The following is a 27,703-nucleotide window of genomic DNA, read 5'->3' as shown; positions in this document are numbered from 1 at the left end:
ATGAATCAGCAAGCTGGTGAAGATAAAACCCAGTTAGAGAAATATCTCTGCCAGACGCTGAATAGATATACACCCCCGTATAAGTTTTCGACAGGTCCATCCTTCTTGGGAGTCTCCAGGTCATCCACCATGTGACCTGTTATCAATGGTCCGGCTTAGGCCTCTAGACAGCATTAATCTATCATGATAAGCAAACATTTACTCAAACTGCTGCATTGGTACCTTAAACTTCATCAAAGTGCTGCTTTGGGATCTGTTTTTCGTGTTTCTTTATTGCCTATGTTCTAATCCGGGTGTCAGGGAAGCATCCAGCCAAACTCCATCCAGTCAATCAAAGTCTTTAATCACAGGCAGCACAGCCTGTCCTCTTCTTCCTCCACCAGACTCCTGAACCACACAAACACATCAAAAAGTAGACATTACAAATACAGGTGAAACTAGAAAAATTTGAAAATGGTGCAAAAGTCAAAATTTTCATTAATTCATCTTAGACTGAGAGACCATCTAAAGGCTCAGGAATCATTTGCAGGTGAGTCTAGAATATTTAACCTTTTCAAAATACTCTAATTGTCTGAGATTTTGAAAGTGGGGTTTTCATACACTGTAAGACATGATCAACACAAAAATAATTAAAGGTTGAGATATCTGGCTGTGCATGTAATGAGTTTACCTCGAATAATTAAATTATGGCACGTCTCACTTTTATGTTAATATTGTTTTATTAGACACACTCCACTTTGAACTGCACCAGTCCAGCAACTGCTGCATTTCAATAACTGCATTTAAATAACTAGTATTAAAGACATTTATTTTGGTCCAAGATCATTACTGGGCTGGCCCTATTAAAAAACTTCTACACCCCTGCTTAGTAGACTTAATGAAGTATTTTTAAGCCAGTGTAAAAATGACTAAAACACAAATATACATATTTGGCATTATTGATTTAATTTATTTGTTTAGAACATCAAGATGCATTACAGTGAACATTATAATAAAATACATTTTTCTAGCGCAGAGAAGAGACAACCAATAGAAACACTGATTTGATCTCATTTCAGGGAAAAATAGAACAGGTCAGATGAAGACAAGTTGGTCTTCGCTACATTTACTGCAGGTGGCAGAGGCAGAGATTTTTTCTATTGATACACAGAATTTACAGCATAATTTTAAATTTTAATAGGGGAAGACTGCATGAGGGAGCTGGGGAGGGGGTCCCCAGCAAAAACAAGAAGCTTTACGAGTCTGATGAAACCTGCTGATTTTCCATCAGGCAGTCACGGGGCAGCTTCAACGGCCCAGTGGCTATGCAAACTAGCAATGGGTCAAAGTTATTGAGCTCAGTCCGGCTCGGCATAGGGTGAACGAGGCGAAGTTGTGCTCTGCTTAAGAAGAAGTTTTATTTTTCCGCTTCAGGAGAAGTGTCCAACGTGTTTTTACTCTTTCTCCGGGACATGTCACGTTGCTAAGTTGTTAGCGCCACGCACACAATAGTGCAGCGTAGGCTATGCTGCGTAGCCTGCTGGAGGTTTTAAGGGTTCAGATTGAAAACACCCGACCTCTCACGCTGCTCACACATCGATCTTATGTTGTCGCTGTTGTGCTCACACCGTAATACAGATGCGGTGAAAGTCAGACATGCAAAACAATCAAATTTTACATAAATAAGTGATACTTAGCCTGGCGGGAGGAGGAAAACCTGGCGGGCCGCCAGGCTAATGACCACTGGGAGAAACCCTGCCAAGATCGTCAACACTCATCTATCTTAATGCTAGCGCTATTGAAACATGTAAACCAAACGCATTATATCCGCTGCTACCTTTCTAATTTTAACTCAGTAACGTATGCTGCAACTTTACCTTGCCCTGCCTCCTTCTCCTTGCTGCCTGCCGGCTGTGATCACAAGCAACAACAGAATGGTTCCTGCTGCTTCTTCGGGAAACAGCGCAAAAAAAATAACACTCGGGATCTTGTAGGCGTGGCGCTGGGATTTCAGCTATGGCGGGCCGACACGGCAACGCCTATGTAAGGAAAACACTGGTGTGTGGTGGCGTTGCTAATGCTAACGGTTGGCTTTCACCAGCCAAGACATTCTCTACTCTTTCCTGGACACTAAAACAACAGCAGCATTTCTCGTCCAGAGTCAAGATGGTTGAGTCCGTGAATATTAAAGCTGCAATAGCAAGCTTAAACTAAATAGAAGTTAAATAGAAGGTTCAACTATAAAAATTTGGGGAAAAAATGAGACAGAACAACTTCTAATGAAAATTGCTGGAATATAAAAGAAAACGACAGAATTAAAGATGTTGCCATTTCGGAATGCCAGCGCAGTCCCGGAATGCCATTCATTCCGGAACTGCGCTGCTCTGGGTGGGTGCATGTTGGAGTACCTCTGTTGACTATAGGCAAGTTTTGTCTTTTCTTGGACAATTTTTCTTCTAGTTTCTCAAGAAAAACTGTATGTTTTTGGACATTGTACGTTTGTGTTTCTGGTGTTGTCAAGCTTGGAGGACTTTTACTGCTATTTTTCACTTTTGAGCATTTGTCATGATGTGTAACCATGGCAACAAGCTGGTTTACAATCGGGAGCAAATGATTAACATTGGAAAGGCTGAAATAATACCTCAACTGAAGCCACAAATCCCAAATGAGCTAAAACGCAAGAAGCGTGGGAGCAGAGCGGGAGCAAAACAGAGACAGAGAAAGAGGAAATTCAAACCATCTCTTCCATCGATCATAATGGGCAATGTGAGAATACTGGCCAACAAGATGGAGGAACTCCAAGCCCTTTCAAGGACTCCGCCAGAGTTTCGGCAGTGCAGTGTTATGTGTTTCACTGAGATGTGGCTGCATGACCATATCCCCGATTCCTGCCAGGATTCCTGACTGTACGAGCAGACAGATATCTGAAGAGGAGCAGGAAAAGAAAAGGAGGTGGAGTGGCAGTGCTCGTCAACCACAGATGGTGCCATCCAGGTCATGTTTCAGTGAAATGTCGTCTCTGCAGCCCAGATGTTGAACTCTTGGCAGTAAGTTGTCGCCCATATTATTTGCCAAGAGAGTTCACCAGTGTTGTCTTGGCAACCATTTATATTCCACCTTCAGCCATTGCTGAAAATGCATGTGATGCCATCAGTTCCGTTGTCGCTAAGCTACAAACCCAGCACCCCAATACATTTGTGGCTACATCTGGTGATTTTAATCATGCCTCGCTCTCTGCTACACTTCCAACATTTCAACAGTTTGTCAGCTGCTCCACCAGAGAAAACAAGACATTGGATTTGTGTTATGCAAATGTAAAGAATGCATACATGTCCAAAACAAGACCTTCTCTGGGACAATCAGCTCACAATCTTGTTTTTCTCTGCTCAGAATACAAACCACTTGTTCAGAGGCAACCTGTGACAAGAAGAACTGTGAGAAAATGGTCACAGGATGCTGAAGAAGCCCTGCAGAGTTGTTTTGAGACCACAGATTGGATGACTCTCTGCCAACGATATGAAGAAGACATCGATGCCATGACTTGATGTGTCACTGACTATATAAACTTCTGTGTGGACAATATCATATCCACCAGAACAGAGATGCTTCGCTAATAACAAACCCTGGATCACCAGTGAACTGAAGAATCTGCTAAATGAGGAAAAAAAGAGCCTTCAAGGAGGGAGACAGGGAATTATTGAGGAGTATACAGAAGCAACTGAAGATCAAGATCAGAGACAGCAAGGAGGCATACAGGAAGAAGCTGGAGAACAAACTACAGAGGAACAATATCAGAGATGTCTGGTCAGGAATGAAGAAGATCACAGGCTTCAGGCAGAGGAAAGATTGCACAGATGGCAGCCTGGACACAGCCAATGAACTGAACAAGTTCTTCAACAGGTTCAGTTCAGGAACAAACCCAGCATCCTCCTCGCCTATCCCCAGCCAATCAGACATCCCATCCTCCACTGATCCTACATTTTCCTCTCACACGCCAGCTCTTTCGTCCTCTAATGGTGACATGGACTCTTCTGGTTCTATTAATCTGTTTTCAACCAAGTCAGGAGATGCTGCTGTCCCATTTACCTCCCCCTCCCACCTATCTGTCTATAGAAGTCAGGTTAAGAGGCAGCTGGAGAGACTGAACAGGAACAAGGCTGCAGGTCCAGATGGTGTCAGCCCCAGGGTACTGAAGGCCTGTGCAGAGCAGCTCTGTGGGATTCTGCTGCTTCTCTTCAACCTCAGCCTGGCCCAGGAGAAGGTTCCAGTCCTGTGGAAGACATCCTGCCTTGTTCCAGTTCCAAATAAAACTACAGACCGGTTGCCCTGACATCCCACATCATGAAGGTCCTGGAGAGACTCCTGTTGGTCCACCTGAACAAGCAAACTAGGACATATCAGGACTCGCTGCAGTTTACTTATCGCCATGGAGTTGGAGTTGAAGATGCCACCATCCAGCTGCTTCAACCAATCCACTGTCATCTGGACAAAGCAGGCAGCACTGTGAGGGTCATGTTCTTTGATTTCTCCAGTTTATTTAACACAATCCAGCCTGATGTACTTTGCCAGAAACCCCCAGAAGACACAGGTGGGGGCCTCAATTATCACCTGGATTAAAGACTACCTGACAAAGGGACCACAGTTTGTGAGGCTGAAGAACTGCACATCAAACCAGGCAATCAGTAACATTGGAGCACCACAGGGGACTGTACTATCACCATTCCTTTTCACCCTGTACACCTCAGACTTCCAGTACAAATCAGACACCAGTCATCTACAGAAAAACTCAGATGACTCTGCAGTTTTTGGGTGTATCAGAGATGGACAGGAAGCTGAGTACAGAGAGCTGGTGGAGCGCTTTGTGGCATGGTGTGGAAACAATCATCTGACCTTGAACGTGAACAAAACAAAGGAGATGATTTTAGACTTCAGAAGAAACAGGGTGGAGTCAAACACTGTTTCCATCATGGGAGAAGAAGTGGAGGTGGTTGAGGAATACAAATACCTTGGTGTTCACCTGGACAACAGACTAGACTGGAGAAAGAACAGCGAAGCCGTTTACAAGAAGGGGCACAGCAGACTGCACTTCTTGAGGACGCTTAGGTCCTTCAGTGTCTGTAGCAAGATGCTGCAGATCTTCTACAAGTCTGTTGTTGAGAGTGTAATCTCTTTAGGTATCGTCTGTTGGGGTAGTAGCATCAGAAGCAGGGACCTGAAAAGGCTCAACAGCCTAATAAAAAAGGTTGGTTCTGTTCTGGGGACGACTGTGGAACCACTGGAGGAGATAATGCAAAGAAGGATTCTCCAGAGAATCAAGAAAATGATGGACAACCCTGAGCATTCTCTTCACAAGACTGTCCGACAACGGAAGAGTGTCTTCAGTCAGAGGCTTCTTCAGTTTCGCTGCAACACTGACCGCTACTGGAGATCCTTCCTGCCAACAGCCATTGTAATATACAACTTTGATGACTTGATTATTATTATTATTATTATTATTATTATTATTATTATTATTATTATTATTATTATTATGAGCTACTACAGCAATCAATTTTCCTCTGGGATTAATAAAGTATTCTTGAATTGAATTGAATTGAATTGAATTTCCTTGTTATTTGTTTGATCAGAATTGGCAAGTAGTGCCTCAGATTAGATAAACTGGGCATTTAATCGCCTAAATGAAGGTTGCTGTATACATTAAAATTGACAGCATTTGAACAAACCACAAAACTTCAGTAGTAAAGTCCCTGGAAAGGATGAGACCAAAGTGGAGAGTTTTGGCAAAAAAACAAAAATAATATAGACACAGACACCTGAAACCACCTGTCAAGCATAGAGGTGGAGGACTTATGATTTGGGCATTTAGAAACCACAGTACCGGGGCACCTTGCAATCATTGGTGCAAACTGACTCTTAAATGTGGGACTATGATCCAAACAACAGCAACATGTCTTCAACAGAACAACTGAAACAGAGATTTGCAGCCATATCTCAACCTAATATAAACGTTGAGGTGGGACTTTAGAACTGTAAAAAACAAATCTCTGTAAACTTCAATAAACCTGAAGCAGCATAGAAAAGACCAACATCCTCTGACAACCTGAGACACTGATACGTTTAACATCATTGCTTTAACTTTTTGCTTTTAACAGGTGAATCTGTAAGCTGTTGTCTAAAGAGATGTTTTAGTTTTAGCTTAGCTCTTGTAAGATAAACAATAACATTGTACTTTTATAGTGCAGTAGGACTTCTTCATTTGTTGGTGTTCCTTTGAGGTTGAGTTTTCCTGCCTCTAGCACACTGTATGAAGCAGATGATTTTTTTTCCCTCTTAAACCGTTAAGTCAAAGAAGAGAAACAAGCTACCCTGTGATATAGCTCACACTTGCAGTAAGCAAAAGCAGCAGACATCTGCCCAAGCTGCTTTGAGATCCCTTCAGAGGCAATACGCTATCCAGTAATGGCGGTCCGGGGTCAATAAAGTCTGTAATGTAGACAGTTTGCTTCTGTATGCGGAGAATAAACAACTGCCGTTTTCATTTCTTATTCATGGTCCTAATCACGGATGAAAAAACATCCAGTAAATACACAAAAGGAGAACACTTGGCATTAGGGATGGGTACCTTTGACATTTGAATCGATCCGGTACTAATTCCCGGTACCTACGAGTCGATACCGGTACTTAACGGTACCAATTTTCGATACTTTCGAGTGTTTATTATTTTAATTCTCTTTTATAATTAAATATATATTTTTCTCAATATATATATATATAACCATATTTGATAAATATCACGATAAATAACATACAAGTTTGTATTTTAACATCGTCCTTGTAGTTTTATAAGCTGATAATTAAACTGAAGCAAACATCTTTACTGTGAACTAAATTTACTGTGTATCTTCATTCCTTTTGCCGTCCTTTTTCTTTTGATTTTTCCTACTGGGAAGTTAGAATTTCCGAGGAGAAAGCGAACGCACCATTAGCTGGAAACAACGGTGGCAATGGAAGCTAACATATCAAGCTAACGTTATCTTTAACAGTTTATTTAGCTGCTGGAGCAGATTAAAACGATGATGCCTCAAACTTAGATCGTTGTCGCTGGTTTTACCTTCATCCATTCACCCGTCGCATTTAGTAAAGTAAAGCCAAACTTTAGAGCGCGTTCATGTTCTTCTAGTCGGAAATTCGGAGTTCCGAGGAGAAAGCGAACGCACCATTAGCGAAACGGAAGCTAACAAATCAAGGTAACGTTATCTTAAACATTTTATTTACCTACTGGAGCAGATTAAGATGAGGATGTCTCACTTAGATCGTTGTCTGTCGCTAGTTTCATCACCCAGTTACCCATCACATTTAGTGAAGTGGACCCAAGCTTTAGCGTGCGTTCTTTCTACCATGCTTGCTCTGTTTACAACGGGCTCGCAGGGACCGGCAACATAACGCTCTTGCGCATGCGCAACTGTCTTGGCAGTACCGAAACGAGGCACCGTTTGAAATGACGTGAATCGGTGTTCGGTCGGTACTATGGAATTCGGTCGGTACCTTAAAAAGTACCGAATTCGGTACTCATCCCTACTTGGCATGGCTTGTGTGTCTCTCCTGCGCTGAAATGTGTTTGTGACAGTCTGAGTTTGATAATGAGAGGGAACTAAAACTGTGGCGAATTAGTAAATGTGTGTAAAGGAGGGTGGAAGTGGGTGGGCTGACATTAACAGTCTGGCTTGAAGAGTAGCTGGCAGCAGTCCACCTCACAGCTCTGACAGTAAAAGGTCCTCATTCTTACGAGGTATTTTGAGTGTCTGAGCTCAGACTAGCAGCGGGGCCCCCTTCTGGGTCAGACATGGTGGGATAGGCAAGCTGAGGCGGTAACAGGAAGTCTGCAGCATCGAGATGGGATGGCAGAAGTGCGTCACTTCACATATCAGGGTGGCAGATGTTTGAGCAATCTCATGAACTGAAAAATGACAAGAAACCTTGCAGGAAAGTGCATCACATCCAGGAGCTGTTTCCTGTGACCCCCGCAGACACGGGATGTCTGCAGCAACCTTTTAGAAAAGGAGCTGTGAAAGTCACGATGACGTAAACTACACGAATCTGGACTATGAAGTAATCCTGAAATCTAAACGGTCATTCTCTATTCTTTTATTAACCATTATTTGTTAATGTAAGAAAAATGTAAACTGTTGATCGAGATGATGATCTAATGAAAACAACTCAGGGCCACCGCAGGTTTGCCCAGTTAATTAAAAACCATGGAGCCAGATCCTCTTGACAATTTTTAAAAAATATTATGAGGGACGGTTATTTCCATTTGACACCCCCCAGACACACACCTTATTCACAATAGAGTCTGCGCACTATGATTGCAATCAGATGGTAAAGCAGCTGAATTAATGAGCACGTTTAACAAGGGATGACAAAATTATCAGTGAAATCAGCCGGTGCTGTGTTTTTGTTGGAAATAGTGGCGTCCTCTAGACTGACAGTCATACTAACAACTGAACCAGACTTTCATGAAGTCTTTGCTGTAAACCCTGCCGGTCATGTCGCGGCATGTGAGAGCTCAAAAGTGTCATTATTATTCCAAAGAACATAAAGAGGGCCTCATTCAGATCCTCTCGTGGTTATTGATGTCATTCAGCGTGTTTTTTTGCTACTTTTAGGATCTGAGAATTTAAAATGTCAGTCCTCAATCTGCAAAAGCTAGAACATTCTTTTAGATTCATGACCTGTAGGCAGCGATCTCCATGTGTCTCGCCATCTTCTCTTTCAGCAGCTCCTTGTACTCTTCACATTGCTCCTTCATCTGTGATTTGAGATCAGCCTCCTGCTGCCTTAATTCTTCCATAGAACACTGAAAATAACATGTACACACACACACACACACACACACACACAGGGTGGGGTGTACAGAGGGGATTAAATGACTAAGATTTGCTCAGACCAGTGGTCCATTACAAGCTGATTACATTAAATCACTCCTCCCGTACCTCTAATTCAGCAACTTCATCCATGTATGCAGTCGTTTTGATCTCAGCTTCTTCCTCCAGCTCCTCATTACGCTTCTCCAGATCTGTGAGCTCTTCTATAAGTTCTGAAATCTGCAAAACAAGTCAAAAGCGACATTAGGTAGCCAATAATTTTGAAATATACATGGAAAGCATGCATCAGCGTTTCAGAACTTAATCGTATTTATGTACTATGCTAGTTTACTAGGCTCAAACTGCTGGTTACTCGTCTGTGCTCATGTTCTGTTTGAAAAAGCAGTGCATTTGGTGCTCATGGCACTTTGGCACAAACTGTTCGGATATCTATACAAAGTGATTGCAAATGTCAAAAATAATTTGAGTCACAAAAGTGTCTTAATTACATCCCAATTTGTTTGCAATTGCCCCCCAGTTCAGTTCCAGTTCTGTTGCACCTGTCATGAGGCCAGAATATCCAATTTTCTGTTTTCTTTTCTCCAATCAGTCACAATTTAGCTTCAAAAGGCATCAAATCCTCCTAAGGTTGTCTCACCTTTCTGTCCCAGATTTCTGCCACAGCTTTCTGGTGAATGTTTGGACTAATTCCAACTGCGGGTCAATGAAGACCTGCTACTTACGCCAAGAATTTGAGGATCTTTGCAAGTGGTTCATGGCATTTCAGGAACTCGCTCATGAATGTTGTTTAGAATTTGTCTCCAAGAGTCAAGAGCCCAGCAAGAAACTAGTTTCAATACCAACATCTAATGCTCATAATGCTGGGATTTTCATTTTACACATCCAGTAGAAAAAGAGTAACGGTATTAGTTAGCCGAGTCATGTTCTGACCACTCAGTGACCACAAATGCCATATTAACTTGTGTTTTAGCTCTGATTTGGCCTTATTAGAGCATTTTTACCCAATCTTAGCAGCCCTGTCAGTACAATAGCCCTCCAATGTGATCCAGATGGAAAAATCTAAATAATGGATTGCCATCAAAATTTGTACAGACGCTCATTGTTTCCAGATGATGACTTACACCGACTTTAGCGATGCCCTTGACAATTTATCCAGCCTAACCCCAAGTTTCACATTTGTGGTTTTAGGGTGAAATGTTTCCACAATAATTGGATGAGTTGCAGCGGTCAGCGTGGTTTTAGAGACATTAATGCTTTCAGCTGCCTGCTACCACCGTAAACGGGGACAACGAGAGCAGCATTTCAGGCCGTGACACCAAAACAATGAAAGAGGGAGTTTTTCACTTTCACCTAGCCACCAGTTTAATGATCCACAAAGCAATTTGATCAATTTTTTAGTCCTGGAAATTGGAGAACATTGAGAGGGAACTGAAGGTGAACCCAGTTGGACCAGGTTAGAATTAGGAGCATCCCTCCCCTTGGTGTCTGCCCCTTTGGTGTCCTGTCATGAGTAATTACACCAATCACTAAAGTTCAACAATTAGCTGTCACAGCCAGATGGGAATCCAGCGGGCTGCGCTCGTATTTCAGTGAGATCATGTGAGCAAAGACAACTCGGTTACTACTCAAAGGCTCGTGATGATTTTCCAGACTGGCCGAGCCAAGAATTACCTCTCTCCTGCCTTCTGCCTGGCATGATAAGTGGAGTCCAGTCGTGTGTGTATACGTGAGTAGCGCTGTCCAACGCCATCACAGTGTGTTCTATTATATACACTCTTGAGTCGGGGCTGATTTCACTACAATCTGTTTGTTTGGCCATGTTGTGTCTCAGTGAGAAACCAGACCCGAAGCATCCATCAGAGACGAGAGGAGAAACAGAGCACGCCGGGCCGAGCTGTCCATCCGTCAGGCTGGAGTGACCCGGCGCTTGAGTGCCGTGTGTTAGAGAAAAGTAGATGATGTCGGAGGAGTTCTGTTGTGGTTACAAAGGCTCGCTGTTTATTTAAAGCGCTGGAAGTAAAGCCACAGCCACAGTAATGAGAACCAAACCACCATGTTTGTTACAGATGTGGTCAGGTGCCAGCTGTGGTCAGACCACTGATAGATGTTAACGTCTGAGAGGAGGTTGTTTCTGTTTACATTGTGTTACTTTACCTGAGTCATTCAGTATCGTCTACTGATGCCTCACTGGGCAGATTATTTTATTTTATACTATTGTGTTTGAAGATGATGAAGAAGACACTGATGAAGGTCTGTTCCCTGTTTTCCATTTGAAAAAGAAGTCTCAAGGCAGTGTGTGTGTGAGAAGTTTCACGACATTTATGACTCTGTGGGCGCTCTGAAAGACTGTACTTAATAACTGAGGACAGGGAGGGTGATAAATCCTGTCTGAGCTGCAGTCGAGCCCTTCACATCTCCTGCTAAAAGTGTCCTGAGAGTAAACATGCCGGTCAGCTGGATCTCCCACAGTGCTGCTCTGCTGTCACTCAGCACACACACACAGCTCCCTTCGTCTGCTGTGGGAAACCATTTTTACCATTTCATTTGATTTAATAGTCGATGACCGATGCAGAGCCACTCATGTATTTTAACTCTCACTTGTCACTAAAAAAGTTTAAATGATATTATGAGAAGGTCTGGGTGGGTCATAAAGTAGGCACCTACCACTGGCCACTAGCACAGCACATGTTTTTGACTGCTGTAAAGTAAAGATAGCTTAAAGCACATTATCATGCCAAAAATAACCATTCCATGTGTTTTATTTTAGTTTTGTACAATTTCAGAGTGGGAGAGCGACTCCAAATTCCAAATAACTCAGAAAAAAAAACTTCATCAGCACTTTCTCCCCATGTTTTTTTTTGGTTTGTTTGTTTTTTGCAGTGGTCTGAAGTATAAATTAACGCTTTATGAGTGTCTGTGGAAAAAAAAGCTTTCATGCTTCTGTTTCAGGATGTAAAAGTTATCCAGAGAAGAGGCGAGCAAAAAATAACAAGTTTTGGAGTCTCATTTCCTGATATTCGGAAATCCTGCCCTGATTGGCTAACAGCAATGTGACTCTACCACTGACTCTGTTTGCTTTGCAACTTTGATGTTTTATCTCCACAAATAACACAAGCCTGAAGGAGTTCTGCTGTGTGGTGGAGTTGCTAATGCTAACGGTCAGCTTCTACTAGCCGAGATGTGCTCTGATTTCTCCTGGATGCAAAATCAGCCTTCCTTGTCATGACCTAATATGGGTGAGAGATCGTTTACAATGTGACATGCTAATGTCACAGGCTTTTCTAATCCGAGAGTTTCCTCATCTATTTTCTTCCAGCTAATGCAGGAAATAAGGGTCGAAGACTATTTTCATGTTCAGCCTACATGTTAAACTCAGACGGATGATATATCAAAAATAACAAGTAACAGTTTCTCAATGGACTTGGCATTACTGGTTCAGACCTTAACTGGCTTACATCACACCTCCCTATTAGAATTCAGTATATTTTCCATAAACAACTGCAATTCTAAGGTCACCCCAGTTACTCATGGTGTTCCACAGGGTGGGATTCTTTGTTCTCACCTGTTTATCATCTATATGTTATGCATTGGGTGTGTCATTTGTTACTATGGACTTCAGTTTCACTGTTATGATGACCACATTCAACTCTTCCCATCTACAACTACCATTACTCCCAACACAGTTTATACTATAACAGACTGTCTTGAGGATATAAAGTGTTAAATGTCTACAAATTTCCTCAAACTGAACTGCAATAAATTAGGATCACTCCATCCCCTAAAATCATAAACCTTGGTGTCATCTTTGACCCTAGCCTTTCCATCTAACCACACATCCACAATATCACTTAAATAGCCTTCTTTCACCAATGAAATATTGCTCATCTCTGCCTCTTTCTATCCTTTAAGGCTGCAGAAACTTATCCATGACTTCATTTCTTCCAGAATTGATAATTGTAATAGCCTACTATATGGTCTCCCTCTTACACACCTAAAGAAACTTCAGTATGTTCAAAACTCTGCTGCCAGGCTTCTCTCACACACCAGTAGTAGGGAACACATAACTCCAGTTTTAAAAAACCTTCATTGGCTTCCCGTTCAACAGCGCATTCAACTCAAGACCTAACTCATGTAACATTTTGTAAGTGGTCACAATTGATAAACAGTCAACTCTAGAAATAGGTACTTTGGGTAGCCAGCGAACAAACTCTTATCGATAATTTGACACAGAAGCAAAAATATAGTTAATACAAATCAACTTAATACTATATTTCTACAACTTATGATTATGATGAATAACTGAAGGTGAACTGAAGGTGAATGATTATTCACGGTAAAATCAACAGAGACGATAACCAACTCTAATGAAACATGACCGTGGATGTTATTTAGAGTCTCAGGGTTTCCCTTACATAGGCGTAGCCGTGGCGGCCCGCCACGGCTGAAATCCCACCGCCACGCCTACAAGATCCCAAGTTTTTTTGTTTTTGTTGGCGCTGTTTCCCAAAGAAGCAGCGGGAACTACTATGTTGTCGCTTGTGATTACAGCCGGCGGGCAGCAAGGAGGAGCAGGCAGGGCAAGGTGAAGTTTCAGCATAAGTTACTGAGTTTAAAATTAGAAAGGTAGCAGTGGATATAATGCCTTTTGGTTTACATGTTTCAATAGCATTAAGATAAGCGAGTGTTGACGATCTTGACAGGGTTTCCTCCAGTGCTTATTAGGCCAGGTTCTCCTCCCCCCCACCAGGCTAAGCATCACTTATTCATGTAAAATTTATTTATTTTTTCATGTCTGACTTTAACCGCATCTAATACTGTATTACAGCGTAAGCGCAACAGCGACAACTTAAGATCGATGTGTGAGCAGCCTGAGAGGTCGGGTGTTTCATCTGAACCCTTAAAACCTCCAGCAGGCTACGCTGCACTATTGACATGTTAGAGCACAGCGCTAACAACTTAGCGATGTGACATGTCTCGGAGAAAGCGTAAAAACACGTTGGACACTTCTTCTGAAGCAGGAAAATAACACCTCTTCTTAAGCAGAGCACGACGTCGCCTCGGCTCGTTCACGGCCGAGCTGCACTGAGCTCGATAACATTGACCCAGCATAGCCACTGGGTCGTTGGAGCTGCCCCGTGACTGCCTGATGGAAAACCAACGGGTTTTATCAGACTCGTAAAGTTTCTTGTTTTTGCTGGGGACCCCCTGTATTTTACCGCTCCCTCTTGCAGTCTTCCCCTATTAAAATTTAAAATGATTCTGTAAATTCCGTGTAACAATAGAAAAAACCTCTGCCTCTGCCAGCTGCAGTAAATGTAGTCTCCAAATAATAAATAAGAGGTGTATTCATCTGTGTATCTCCTTTGATCCGCATTAGTGATATTTTCAGCACCAGAACAGTGAAGCAAAGAAACAGATTCTTGAGTTTGTTAGTGATTTTATTTATTAGATGCATCTAACCTGTTCTATTTTTCTCTGAAATGAGATCAAATCAGTGCTTCTATGGGTTGTCTCCTCTCTGCACTAGAAAATTTTACTTTATTTAGAAACGTGTCATAATTTCTCCCCAAGCCCCCCCCCCCCCCCCCCCCCCCCCCCCCAATTACTGTGATTGTAATTAATCTGTAAAGTGAGAAAAATCATTTATAAAACAGAATATGATTCTTATGGTATAAAAGTCCCAACTCCTTCTGTGAGTCTAGTGACTTGCGGGACATATAAGAGGTAGTTTATGGTGGTTTCCCCAGATGGCCAAGGCTAAAGATCGTTATGAACAGAGCATTTGTTTTGGTTAATAGATGCACACAACTTCTCGGGCAAAGTGAAGATGGCTGTGGACAGTGTCATGACCTTTGGCATTCCATGGCCTTTCCAACACTACACTCATCCTCTACAAAGCTCTCAACAACCTTGCCCCATCTTTTCTGTCTGACATTATGACATTGTCCCCCTAGCCTCCATCTCAGATCCTCTGCCTCCAATCTACTCTCTCAGGTAACAACATCAAAGCACCGCACCATCGCAAACTGAGCTTTTCCCTTGGCTGCCACCACCCCATGGAACTCTCTCCCTCAACACATCCGTGCTGCTGACTCGTTGTAAAAATTCCAAAAAGTACTAAAGACTCACCTGTTCAGCCAAGCACTCAAATCACATTAACCTGTTCTCTGTTTTCGTTCATTTGTCTTGTCCATTTGTTTATCTCCTCCTTTGTACAGCGTCTTTGAGTCATTGTTAAAAGTACTTTAGAAAACCTATGCGGTATTATTATTTATAATAATAATAATAATAATAATAAAAGATCAACAGGAAGTAACTGTTTAAATCTTTTTAAACTTTTAAGAATAATACCTTCAAATAGGACATGTTTATCAGTGAAAAAACTGAAACAAATACAAACAGGTGATTTTACAAATGTTGCAAACATAAAACCTCATTGTGAAGAAGAGGAAGAATTTTTTTCAGTTTTTTCATCTAGATGATATTTTAAAGATCATCTGTGATCATTTAGTTGATAAATTATGTTTTTTTAATCGAATCTTGAAAATAACAAAATGTACAACAGCATACAGTGTTATAAGACCTTGTGTTTGGAAACCACTATGAGTGTGTATGACCACAGTAAATTTGATGCCCATATCTGTAAAATTGATTGGCTCAGGTGAATGAGCTGTGGACACCATCCTATATAAGGTTGACTCCAAAACCTAACAGCTTACAGAAGTTTACCCAATGAATATTTTCTAAAAGTTTAATTAAAATCCTTCAAGTGGTTCATGAGATATTTCACTAACAGACCAGAATGAGTAGTAAGTATTTATAAAAGCACAGTAAATTTAGTCTGCAACACGTTCCTGTTCCTTTTATATACTGCCTTTGTTGTTGGTGTGGCTCCACGTTGTTGGATTGCAGCAGAACTCTCAATCTTTTAAGGAAAATTTCGGGAAGTCCACTTACCAGTGCATTCATCTCACTGACATCCTTTATCTCTGGCAGGTTTTTGACCCTCGACCCCTCAGCTCCTCCCCCTTCCAGCCTGTTTCCATCCCCTCGGCGAGCTACAGCAGAAGAGGAAGTGCTGCCCTCAAACTGGAGAAACAAATGATCGTGTGAAGAGTTACAATTGCGTAAAACAAGATTTCTAATAGAATAATCATAGAAACCCGACTAATTGGACAGGAGCTAACAGAACTGGGTGGGCTAAGCTTTTCTATGCGTGTGCCCTAATTTGAAATTAAATGGAAAAAAGATGCAGCTGAGACAAGCAGCATGACGGCACACAGGTGTGTGGGAGACAGCCGGCAATCACTGTTTGAAACCACCAGCGATCATTTTAGCATGGACACAATTGTGTCTCGTAATCGAGGCCAGGCGTGGATGGGATGCTGTCCAGCTGGTGATGGGAGCCTCTGAAAGGGAGGGAGGGAGTGAATTATTAAGATGTGTAGGGGGAGAGGAAACACACAGACACATCTAGACAGACACATAAAATCTGTATAAATGTGACGGATATTCTTCTAAAAGAACACACACAAACCAGCATCCATCCCAGTGCTGCAAAGGAGCCTGGGAAGGCGGCCGGCAGTCTGATTACGGCCCTGACCTCTGAACCGGCAGACATCCTCTCTTCAGAGGGGGTCAGACCCACCGGAGTTGGAGACTGACCCCAACGGACTGCAACCCGCATGCATAGGTGGACAAAGTGTTCTGTTTGGGTCCAGAACTCAGGCTGTGATTCTCAAGTTCTCCCATGGTGTTGTGTTAAGAGGTAAAGAAAACAAGTAGGGGGATCGCAGCGTGATTTGTGAAAGCTGAGATTTATGTCAAGACCTGACCAGGCCGTTTTGGGGTAGAGGTGAGAAGAGGAGGTGATCAGAGGGAGGACGAAGAGCAGAGTGTCTGATGGAGGTGACAGCGCAGAAATGGTAACAATGTCCTTTAAAAGACTTGCCATAAAATCGCTCACAAAAAGCATAAAAAGTTAGTACAGGAAATAAACATAAAAAGGATTTGCTCCGATGAAAAACAGCCAAAGAATATAAAGTCTGTGACGCAGTTCGTCAGTATGTTTGCTCTCAGTCTCTGATGTGCATGAGGCTTGTTAGGATTGTGTGTGTGTGCGTGTGCGTGTGCGTGTGTGTGTGTGTGTGTGTGTGTGTGTGTGTGTGTGTGTGTGTGTGTGTGTGTGTGTGTGTGTGTGTGTGTGTGTGTGTGTGTGAGAATGCATCTAAAACCAGGAACAGACCTGAGATTACTAGACATCTTCTTGGCATGTTTTGTGTCTTCGTGTTGTACCTGGAGGCTCTCAGCCAGCTGCTGGTAGAACTCCTTTACATCCAAGGCCGGAGTGATGTCAGGACTGCCAAATGTAATCACTGCTGCTCTCAGAGTCCTTTCATCTGGATTAAGTAGACTTTCCACTTCCTGCACACGTAACATACAGAAGTACACAACCATAAAGAGATTGTGATCTGTAACACACAAAACGTGTACAAAATCACACTGAGATGAAATCCTGTGTTAAAGTGAGCTCTGCCATGTATTTTATTGATGCAAAATGCGAAAGGGTCTTCCAGCGCAGAGACTCAACGTTTTAGCTGGATAATGGCAGGACTGTCAGCTAGTCAGCAGAAAACTGGCTGATAACAGCAGCTGATAAAACAAAGAGAATTTCTGTTTTCATTTGGTATTTAGCCACTTTTCCCACACTGTGAGTTATCGAGTGTGTTCCAGGGGGAGCGGGTTAAACGCCGGGCAGCTCTGCAGAGAAGTACGTGATGGAGCTGCTCCTGCTTCGGCTCTCTCTCTCTCTCTCTCTCTCTCTCTCTCTCTCTCTCTCTCTCTCTCTCTCTCTCTCTCTCGCTCTCTCTCTCGCTCTCTCTCTCTCGTGCATGGGTGCATGTGTGCATGTGTGTGTGTGTGTGTGTGTGTGTGTGTGTGTGTGTGTGTGTGTGTGTGTGTGTGTGTGTGTGTGTGTGTGTGTGATCAGCAGCTCTCTCTCTCTACCCTTTACCTTATCTCACACAAATATTATCTGTCTATAAAATTGTAGAAGTTCATCTCTGTTAAATAACGTTGATGCTCCAGGTGCAACACACCAAGCAAAGGCTTCTATATGATGCTTCATAACCTTTCTCATGCTAAAATGGTCTCCATTGCTAAAGATGGCTGTAATTATAGAGCTAGTAGTGATTTGGGGAACTAATGAACTCTGAAGCCATATTAGATAGATTTACTCTTCTTTCAAGTTTGCAAGGCCATGATGGGCAGTTTTAATTAACATTTGACTCAGCTTGTTCCCCTCCGCGACTCCTCAAAGGACTTTCAGGGTTTTTTTTAAGGATCAATAGTGATTTTCATTAAAAAGGCCATTCTGTTAGGTTTCAGAGTACATAAATGACAACTTTCAAAGTTTTTATTGTATTTGTATGATCATCCACAGCCGCAAAGTGACATTTCAGAGTTTAATAACAAAGTTTGTTCACTTGCTTCAGGTTTTAGTTATTTGACTACTTTTGCATATCGTTTAGCGTCCTTTAGCTTCTCTGCTCTGACTGGTTAAAAGATTAGTCCCAAACTTTAAAGCAAGGCAGCTGCTTTTTTTAATTCAAGGTGTGCCAGATGAACTTCGAGGCAGGAAGAAGCCCATGTGTTTCACAGCGATACACTCCACCGGAGGAAAAACTGGACTCATAACGAGCTGTAATGAGCTCAGGTTCAGGAGCAGTCAGCTCTGTGGGAGAGAAAAACACCCTTTGGTGTGTATTTAAGGGTTTGTAACTTTGCAAATCATTAATATGTAGAAAAATAAGGAATTCTATATGCTCAAATTTGTTTTGGCTTATTAGAAACGTTGGCTCTCTATACTTTATTTCCTTTTGCATTTAATTTATAATTCATGATTAAAGAAGCAAAGCGGCAGCAAACGTGTTGCTCAAGATAAACAGTTATGCTTTATATCAGTTCTTTCATTCGTTTTTTTAAAGGTTTAAAGGAAAACTAGTGAGTTTAGCGTAAAAGAGGTCTTCTCAAGTCTAACTATGTTTATTTTTTCAATTTTTGTGTAAAAAAATAAAAAATACTACAAATAAAGTGTTACTACATGCAGAGTGTTCCAATAAGACAGTGAAACTGTTTGTGTTATCACATATTTGTGGGTGGTATGTGAAGTACTGAGATTTAGTCTTGAGCCACATAAAAAAATCAAGAAATCAGAGTCTAACCTTTTAAAGGGGTTTGTCACCAAAAGTTCTCCAGATTATCGGAAGACAAGCCATTAATCTTTAGATTTTGGAAGCGTTTAAATATATTTTCAGTAAAATTATTTAGAAATCCCATAAAACAAAGTAAACTATTCAATGTATTATCTATTTTGGAGATAACTAGATGATGAGAACAGAAAAACATGGTTAATGTTTGACTTTTGGACAATATTAAACATATTTTAAGCCTTTAACAGTATTTGTCACATTTGAACAAGGACGGGTTTGCTGTTTATGTAAATTTATTCAACTTCTGAAAACTTAAAGGTTCATGGAGTAAGAATGACATCCTGTGGTCAAATGTGGGTACTGCAGCCCGTGTATTAAAACAAATGGGTCCGCTCTGAACAACTGTCGCCAGTTATGGATCAGCACCAGAAGATTCTAGATGAGGGATGAAGACGACTCATACACAGTAAGTTGATAATTAGATGAATACATTTCACTGGAATATCGATTTGTTAGTAATTGAAAAAGAGTAGGTTGAGATCTTTTTAGAGTCGATGTTTTTTCTAACTCACCGTTATCATTGCTAGCTCAACATTAGCCTCTAGCCTTTTTGCCCGATATTAGAGTAAAAAAACTGATGCTGTGGCTTCTCAGGGGTACAAGAAATAATCACTAGTTATTATTGGTTTCCATTCACTCCACAGCCACTGTTGATGGCGCAGACTTGGCAACCCCACGGACTAAAGTATGATTGGCTCTGGAACCAGGAGGAAGCTGGACAGATTGTAAACAAAGAACACATCCCTCTTTTGTCTTTTTAGATGGAGAAACCCCCAGTTAACTGAGAAGTAAATGTTTCAATAAAACCTTCCTTCCAACATGATTGACGCATTAGACATTTATGTGATAATTTCACTCTAAATGTCTTACTGTACCTTTAATGCACTGAGATGAGTGGTATTTGGTCTAATCGGTTAGATAAAAAGCTATCAAAAAGGAGCCATAGTGTGTCTTTTTTTAATGCCCAATTTGTTCTGTTGACACAGCCATTCTGCTTTTGGCAGGATCTCCTCAGAAAGGTGACAGAGGTCACTGAGCTGTTTGCCACCAGAGATCTGGACATTTCTCCATCTCTCCCGTCTGACCTAAGTGCCACATTTTGAGACAATTTTTGAAGCTATAAACAGTTCCTACTTCACCAGAAAGCGGTTACACATCACTCTCACCATCCTGTGCTTGGCCTCCATGTTGGTCAGCTGTTCCTCGTAGATGGACACTTGTTCCCTCAGTGCCAAACACTCTGCAGTCACAGCATTTACTTCCTGCAGAGACAATTGAGTTAACGGAGATGAATGCTGAAATGAAACAAGAGCTTGGAGTTCAATAAATGAAGACAGCCACACCAAACAGCTGTTTTTGGGCACCACCAGCACAAACACATTTACCCTATATCGATGCTGCATTGCAGAGAAAGGTGGGGGGGGGGGGGGGGGGGGGATAACAAGGAGACTAAAAAGCATTGTTGGCCAATCCATTTGCCAGCAGGGGTTCTCAGCTCACATGCTTCTTCTGAAAGAGCCAGATTAATCAGTGCTGGATGCAATTACTGTGGGTGCCTGCATTTTGCACACATGATGGGAGTGTTTGGTGGAGCATATGTGGATGGTAGTAACTCCATCGTGTTGCTCTGAGTTTAAATAACTGAAACTAACATTACAACCAGCTTCAGCTCAAAAGTAATTTATCCATTAGGCAAGTGGAACAAACTGCAAAAGCTACAGGAAAACACAATCGACTCATGTTCCACTCCATGAAACATATCCTCATTAAAGCTGACCTTCTGTGAAATAAAGTCAGTTCTTCACGTGGCTCTTTATTGTTTTTCTTCAGGCTCCTGTTTTAACTCTGCTTTAGGCTCATCAGCCTGATTTATCAGTCTGGTGAGTGTAGGACCTAAAAAGCTGTATGACCTGAAAATGTTTCACAGACTTTAGAGAAGCTGCAGATTCAAGCGGTATTTGGGGTTTTCTTTGCCAAATGTAAGAACCACACTTGTTCATTTGCTTTAAGATGTGGAACACTGAAAAAAAAACATATTTTTAAATCTTATTTCTGATTGCATTTGATCAATCTGAGTTTTTCATGCAATCAGAACATAAAATAGTCTCCTACACCTATCTCCTGCATTAGCTTCTGATAGAAAATAGACGATGAAACTCTAGGATTTAAAAAGCCTGACAGATCTACGTCGCACTGTCACTTAACGTTCAAGGACTCACACATCATGACGAGGAAGGTTGTTGTCGTTGTTTTAACCTCCAGGAAACAGCAGAAAATGTCTCGGCTAATACAAGCTAACCATTAGCAATAGCAACTCCACTACACAGCAGAACTCCTTCAGGCTTGTGTTTATTGTAGAGATAAAACTTCCACATTGCAAAGCAAACTGAGTCAGTAGAGTTGTGTTGCTGTTAGCCAATCCCAGGCAAGATGTTCAAATATAAGAAAATAAGACTCCAAAACTTGCTGTCTGAAGCTCAGCTGTGATGTGGCTCACCTGTAGTTCCCAGAACTAGTGCACCAGAGCTTTGTTTCTCCTGAGTACAACTTGCAAGGAATTCAATCCTACTAGAGACCACTGCAAACGTGTTGATTTAACACGTATTCAACACCTTTAAATCTTGTCTAATGGTCAGAATCAACACAGAAACCTTAATTCCCTGCTAAATTGACGCGTCGCTTCAGTCGTGTTGTTTTTTACTGTTTGTTTTATTGAAGCCACAGGAAACTACACAGAAAAGGAAGATGGGAATTTGAGAACCATGACATGCAGCAGGTGCAAATAAATAAATAAAAGTATCATTCAAAACAATCTAAGCAGGGCTTGTTTTACGATCTTGGGAGAACCACAGCTTGTTGTGGGTTGAAGTGTGTAGTGTTCACTTCTCTCCTCCACATCTCTACTCTTCATCTGCTTTCTTGCCAATTTCCCACCATGTCTTGTCACCCTGCAGCTGCTTCCAATTCAGAACCAAAAGACCGAGCCAGCAGGAACATTACAGCACCGTGTTATAAAACGGTGTTACATCTGTAAGGGAGAAATTAAAGCCTCCCCGCATCTGGTCTGGCTGTAAGGAGGATTATTTCCAGCACGAGGGATGGAGGGTGTATGGAAAAGTTGGTGTTCAAGTTTCAGAGTCCGTGTGTCCTGCTGGTCAACCCTGGTTAACGCAACACAGAAGCATGTGTGACAACCGGGGGAGAAATCCTTAACAACACTGCCACTAAGTGGTCAGAGTACATAATCACAACAGGGCTACGACAATAAAACTCTTGGATGATCCATCTATCCATCCACTGTCTATACCCTCTTACCCACGCAGGTTAATGTGGGGCAATGGTGTCTCTCTCCAGCAATCTCTGGGCAAACAGGCGGGCTACACCCTGGACAGGTTGCCAGTCCATCACAGGACAACACAGAGACACGCAGGTCAAACAACTGTGCACACACTCACAACTAAGGACAGTTTAGAGCAGGGGTCACCAACCTGGTGCCCAAAGGACCTTTTCTCCAAATAGCACATCTAAAAAATAGCAAGTCTAAAAAATATACTATACTCTTCTTTAAAACATTAAACATTTTTTATTATATAGGAAGTTTAGTTTAACTCAGATCTATTTTAGTTCAAAGGTCACTCAGCCTGGTAGCCCTTTGTGTGGCTCAATACCCATGAAGTAGCTCTCAGCTTCACAAAGGTTGGTGACCGCTGATTTAGAAACCAATCAACGGTAATGTTTTTGGAGTGTGGGAGGAAGCCGGAGAGAACCTACCTACACCTGCACAGGTAGAACATGTAAACTCCTTGCAGAAAGACCCCAGGCCGGGATTCAAACCCAGGACCTTCTTGCTGCAAGGCAACAGCACTAACCACTGTGTCACTATGCAGCCCACCTGTTGGATGATCTAAATGATTTGATAACATTATTATTATTTTGTCTCATAAGTCAGTTACCAGTTGTAATTACCTTTATAGTTGTTGATTTATTTTTATTTTTATTTTATTTATTTATTTATTTATTTATTTATTTATTTTGTATTTCAAATCAAGATAGAAGAATATGCTGTGGCTTGGTAATAAGACCTCAGAAACATCTAAAGGTAAACACTGTGGAAACCAAGCTACCATCGATATTGGCTCACAATTTCGCCAAAGTCCGTTATTATCTAAGCATGTCCTGCAGACCTAAAGAGCAAAATTAAATATTTTGTCCAAAAAAATTATTCAACTTGATGAAATACTCTTCTTATTTTCAAGTTACAAAAAAAGAGCTATAAGAATTATAAACCAATCTAACTACACAGAACCAACTAATATTTTGTTTATTAATCTGAATACCCTGAAATTTTATGATTTAGTTGAATATAAAATGGCACAGATAATGAATAAAGCACAAAATAACTTGCTTTGCCGCAGTACTCAGAAGCTGTTCAAAGTCAGAGAGTCAATATGACTTAAGGGGAACTGAATTCTTTAACAAAAATAAGATATGGACAAACATAAAGCAGAGATGTGTTTCTGTTAGAGGAGTTAACTTGTGGAATATGACTTATATGATTTAAAAAGATATAGTTCATTTTCCTTGTTTAAAAATATGTTTAAAAAAAAGAGTATTAGAAAAATACATAAATCAAGGCTGGCTGGCTGGATTAGCCTTGTTTCGTGTTTCTTGCTTTGTGGTAATCTTTATTCAATATTCATTGAGATATTTAAATGCTAATCAATAAAAAATCTATCATTAAAACTTTAGACTTCAAGCTCGTTTTTTAACCTTTGAAATTGCAGAAACCACTCATAGTTTACAAGGTGAACAGATTTGATTTTGGTATTGAATATGTTTTAAAGGTGCATTATGTAGAAAAGAAGTAAAAATGCCTTCCTGTGGTAAAATTTGGTTACTGCAACCACTGTATCAACTCTGGAGCGTTTTACCGGCCGTCATCAAATTAAAATTGTTGGCGCTGCAGTATTAGCTCCCAGGAGACACAGCACCCCCACAGTCACTGATGGTAAACAGTAGTCACGTCCCACCTTCCTTTGTTTTTAAAAGAGAAAAACTGACAATCCCCACAGCGAGATGGATGTGAAACATGTTTCAGTATAACCTTCCTTCCGAAATGACTGAAACATAACTCTTTTGACATTTACTCATTGTGCAATTCATACTGTATTCTTACATACTGCACCTTTAAATAATTAGAAAATGTGCTGTTCAATATGAAAACTGCAGATAAACATAATTTATGTCACATTTTTTTAAATAACTAATTTTGATTGTATTGTTTGACTGTTGTTGTTTTGTTAGTGTTGAGAGTTTCTTTGTAAGACACAAAAATACATTTTGATAAGATCTATTCAGCTATTCCACTTGGTAGTAAAAAAAACATTAAGATGCATTAGTTTAAAAAACTATTACTTTAGATATTTAATTGTTTCTGGTGTAGTGAAACTTACATTTACTTTGTGGTCTGAGAAACGTTTGCACCAACTACAGGATTAAATAATGTAATCAGACAGAAGGTTAAAACAGACTCTCATCAGCTCATCATTTACATTCCTACAACAAATATGGAGTTAAACAATGCTAATGACTGCAGACGGGAGCTCCACCAGACTGTATGAAGATGGTACAGCAGAGATTGGTTCAGAGGAAGCATGACCACAAAAATAAGTAAGGATTATAAACACTCCTAAAGTGCTGCTCTCTATGGAAGTGAACACAGAGGGTGATGTTGATTGTTTCCAGTCAGCTGCCAGATCATACGTTTGTAGTAACCACGAATAAAATGTTAAAGCTAAATGAGCAGCATACAGGTAGATCAAGGAGCGCACAGACAGAGATGATGAAGGGTTAAACATCAGACAACAACAGGAATAGATACGTTATTAGTCTGGTTTCAAACTAACGAAAATAGTCTTCAGTTATCACTGATAAAGGATTTAATTAGAACTTGAGCTCCTGTATCTTCACCACTCAGAGTGAATAAAGACGATTATGAAAGTGTGGGGATTGTGAGTTCAGCCTGTGAATAAAACTTAATTGTAATAAAACTATTAAATTTGCTTTTAAATGTGTCATTCAGATGGGACTGATTTGACATTTTTGCATTTTACAGAAGTGTTTCAATCAAATATCTGTCATATTCTAACAGAAACTTATGTGGACTAACAAATAATAATATTACTGCAATCAAAGGCTTCTGTAGGAATCTACCAACTTTTGATGCAACTTAAATCAGTATTCTATACTTGAATTAGGGAGATATTTATAGGATTTTTAATTCTGTCTTTGCACAAGTTTCAGTTCAGTTTTTTGAGCATCAGTTAAACTTCCATAAGCAAGATAAATTTCAACCACATCACAGCTGACAGATGCTACCTCGGAAACACCTCGCTGTTCCTGCTGAATGAGGATCCTCTGATGTGCAACCTTCTCATACTCTTGGCAAACACGCTCAAGCTCTTCTGTTAGTTCTTCTGTTTCACCAAGAATCTCATCCTGCAGACAGACACAGATGGATCTAAACAAGCTGAAGATAAGAGGATGGACCATCACAAGCACACCCAGCAGCTCTCTACCTTCTGCCTGCGTAGTTTTTCCACCACTGCATCCAAACTGTAATCAGGGACAGCTGACACCTTGCCGGAAGTCTGTTTATTATTCATCACCTCGTCCAGTTCAGCGATCTCACTTTCCAGAGCCTTGTTCTCCTCCTCAAAACAATGAGCCTGCAGATGTAGATGTAACAGAGCATGACACAGCAGAAGGACTGATTTGTTTGGTAGCTCTGGTGGTTTTTCCTCACCAGTTCAATTAGTTGAACCAGACGGTCGTTGAGGGAAGCGAGGGATGAGCGTTCCTGGACAAACCGACTCAGACCCTCTTTGTTCAGAGCTTTGGAAGCTTCAAAGTCTACATTTATACAGTCGCGCTTGTGAACAGCTGCATCTCTGGAAAAAAAAAAGATTTACATGATCATAAACTGGGCTTAAGTTAAAACAATGTTTAAAGGGTCTTTTTAATTTTCTGGTGCATTTCTGGTCCTGACACCTTTCCATTTGAGCAAGAGGTGCCAATATTTTACAATCAATCCTCCCTCAGGTGTTTGCACTTCATTTATTCTTCCTGTTGATTACTGGAAAGTTAAAATGAGGGTTTAGTTGTTTAGATTTTTCTCTACTACCTCTATAAAAACTCCAAACATAAAAAACTCATTTGTTTCCTTTCAGTGTCTGGTTTATGAAATGATGTGCCTAAAATGAGCCATTTCAAAAAGTCCCCGTTTGTGATGTCACAAACGAAGAAATTATAATAGAAGCACCTCTCATGTGAAAGAGAGCAGCTGCTGCTTGAGGAGCAGCGGCTCTACTTTAAGCCCCCTCCTAATGTTGGAGCTTCTTAGCTTTTAACAACCTGAGTAGGGGATGGGTGGGTGTGGCCAACTCCAGCGTCTTTTCTTAAAGTGACAGAGCCCTAAAACGGCTCATTCTGAAAGGTCCTGAAAATGTTAAAAATAAAACAGCTGAAATCAGTTGATGCAAGAGAAATTAAAAGCAAAGAATTACTGAAACATATTTCAACCATAGAGCTTTTATATCTTAAGAAAATAGTCGTAATATGTCCCCTTTAAGATTTTGTTCAAAAACTTAATTATTTCTGCTGTGGATACCTGTTTAATTCTAGGAGAAAATCTAAAATTGGGTTTTATGCAATTAACTTGCTGACAAATGTAAAAATATCTGTTTAAAACCAGTTTAACTATTCAAAAGCAAGAACACAAGTACTAATAAAACTAATTCGAACACATTTGATCTAATATCTAATGCAAGATTTGATTTCCAAGATAAGATTTGAGCCAATCTTGGAAAAATACGTGTGACCTGCACTGACCTGGCAGAGGCCCGGTACCGTCCTGCACACCGTGAACTCAAACCCACGTCTCTACTCCAGCTTTCATCCTCAAACAGCTTGCGGTAAGAAGACACCCTGAGCATTGCCATAATGTCTGATAGATTCAGGATAAAACACAACAGAAAAATGACGACAGCAGCTGTGTGGCAGGTTTTATAATCACGGGGAATGAGAATGTAGCAGAGAGGTGAAGCAGACCAACTATAGAACCATCATCAGCCAGGAGGGATTTCACTTGTTCCTGAGAAGTAAACTGTTAAATCCACAAGACCGTTGTTATGAAGACTTTCCAAAGGAAGTAAAGATAAAGACACACACCATGGCTCTGTACATTATTTTATTTCTTTAAATAAATTAAGAGTTCCAAAAATCTGCTAAGTGGAAAACATTTGTTTCACTGTCCTTCCAAACAGAAGTCCACACCAGGGTACAGCTGTGTGAACTAACACCTAAAATCAGAAGCTGTTGATTATATTTATGTTTCGTTTGCATCTATGAAGACAAAGTAAACAGATTTGCTGCAAAATGGTTTCTCCCAAATGTTTAATCATCAACAACACATACAAACTCACAGGCTCCAGCCATCTTTGGCAAATCTCAGCTTAAATACATCCAACAGAGGATTTTAGTGTGTTGACTTCAGGTAGACAAACGAAA

At 40.9% G+C, this 27,703-nt stretch overlaps 1 protein-coding gene across 1 annotated transcript; it reads right to left on the bottom strand.

Annotated features, from left to right (window-relative positions):
• Positions 1-132: 132 nt before the first annotated feature.
• vimr2 (vimentin-related 2) lies at positions 133-27,268 on the bottom strand. Its single transcript, XM_015947922.3, has 10 exons — positions 27,026-27,268; positions 25,941-26,085; positions 25,714-25,863; positions 25,514-25,633; positions 20,302-20,397; positions 17,160-17,288; positions 15,822-15,953; positions 8,973-9,083; positions 8,712-8,836; positions 133-387 (listed from the first exon to the last, which is right to left on the bottom strand). The coding sequence occupies exons 1-10, from the start codon at positions 27,133-27,135 to the stop codon at positions 345-347; spliced, it is 1,161 nt and encodes a 386-aa protein (XP_015803408.3). The 5' UTR covers positions 27,136-27,268; the 3' UTR covers positions 133-344.
• Between the last annotated feature and the right edge of the window lie 435 nt (positions 27,269-27,703).

Source organism: Nothobranchius furzeri, chromosome 1 (genome assembly GCF_043380555.1).
Source record: "Nothobranchius furzeri strain GRZ-AD chromosome 1, NfurGRZ-RIMD1, whole genome shotgun sequence".
NCBI lineage: Eukaryota > Metazoa > Chordata > Actinopteri > Cyprinodontiformes > Nothobranchiidae > Nothobranchius > Nothobranchius furzeri.
The sequence above is the reverse complement of the archived record's forward strand: the minus strand, read 5'-3'. Positions and strand labels throughout refer to the sequence as shown.

Coding starts and splice junctions, on each gene's coding strand:
- vimr2 (XM_015947922.3), bottom strand. CDS start 27,135: ATGGCAATGCTCAGGGTGTCTTCTTACCGCAAGCTGTTTGAGGATGAA. Junction 15,954..17,159: donor AGCTGGCTGAGAGCCTCCAG/GTACAACACGAA, acceptor TTGTTTCTCCAG/TTTGAGGGCAGCACTTCCTC. Junction 9,084..15,821: donor TCAGTGAGATGAATGCACTG/GTAAGTGGACTT, acceptor CTTGTTTTGCAG/ATTTCAGAACTTATAGAAGA.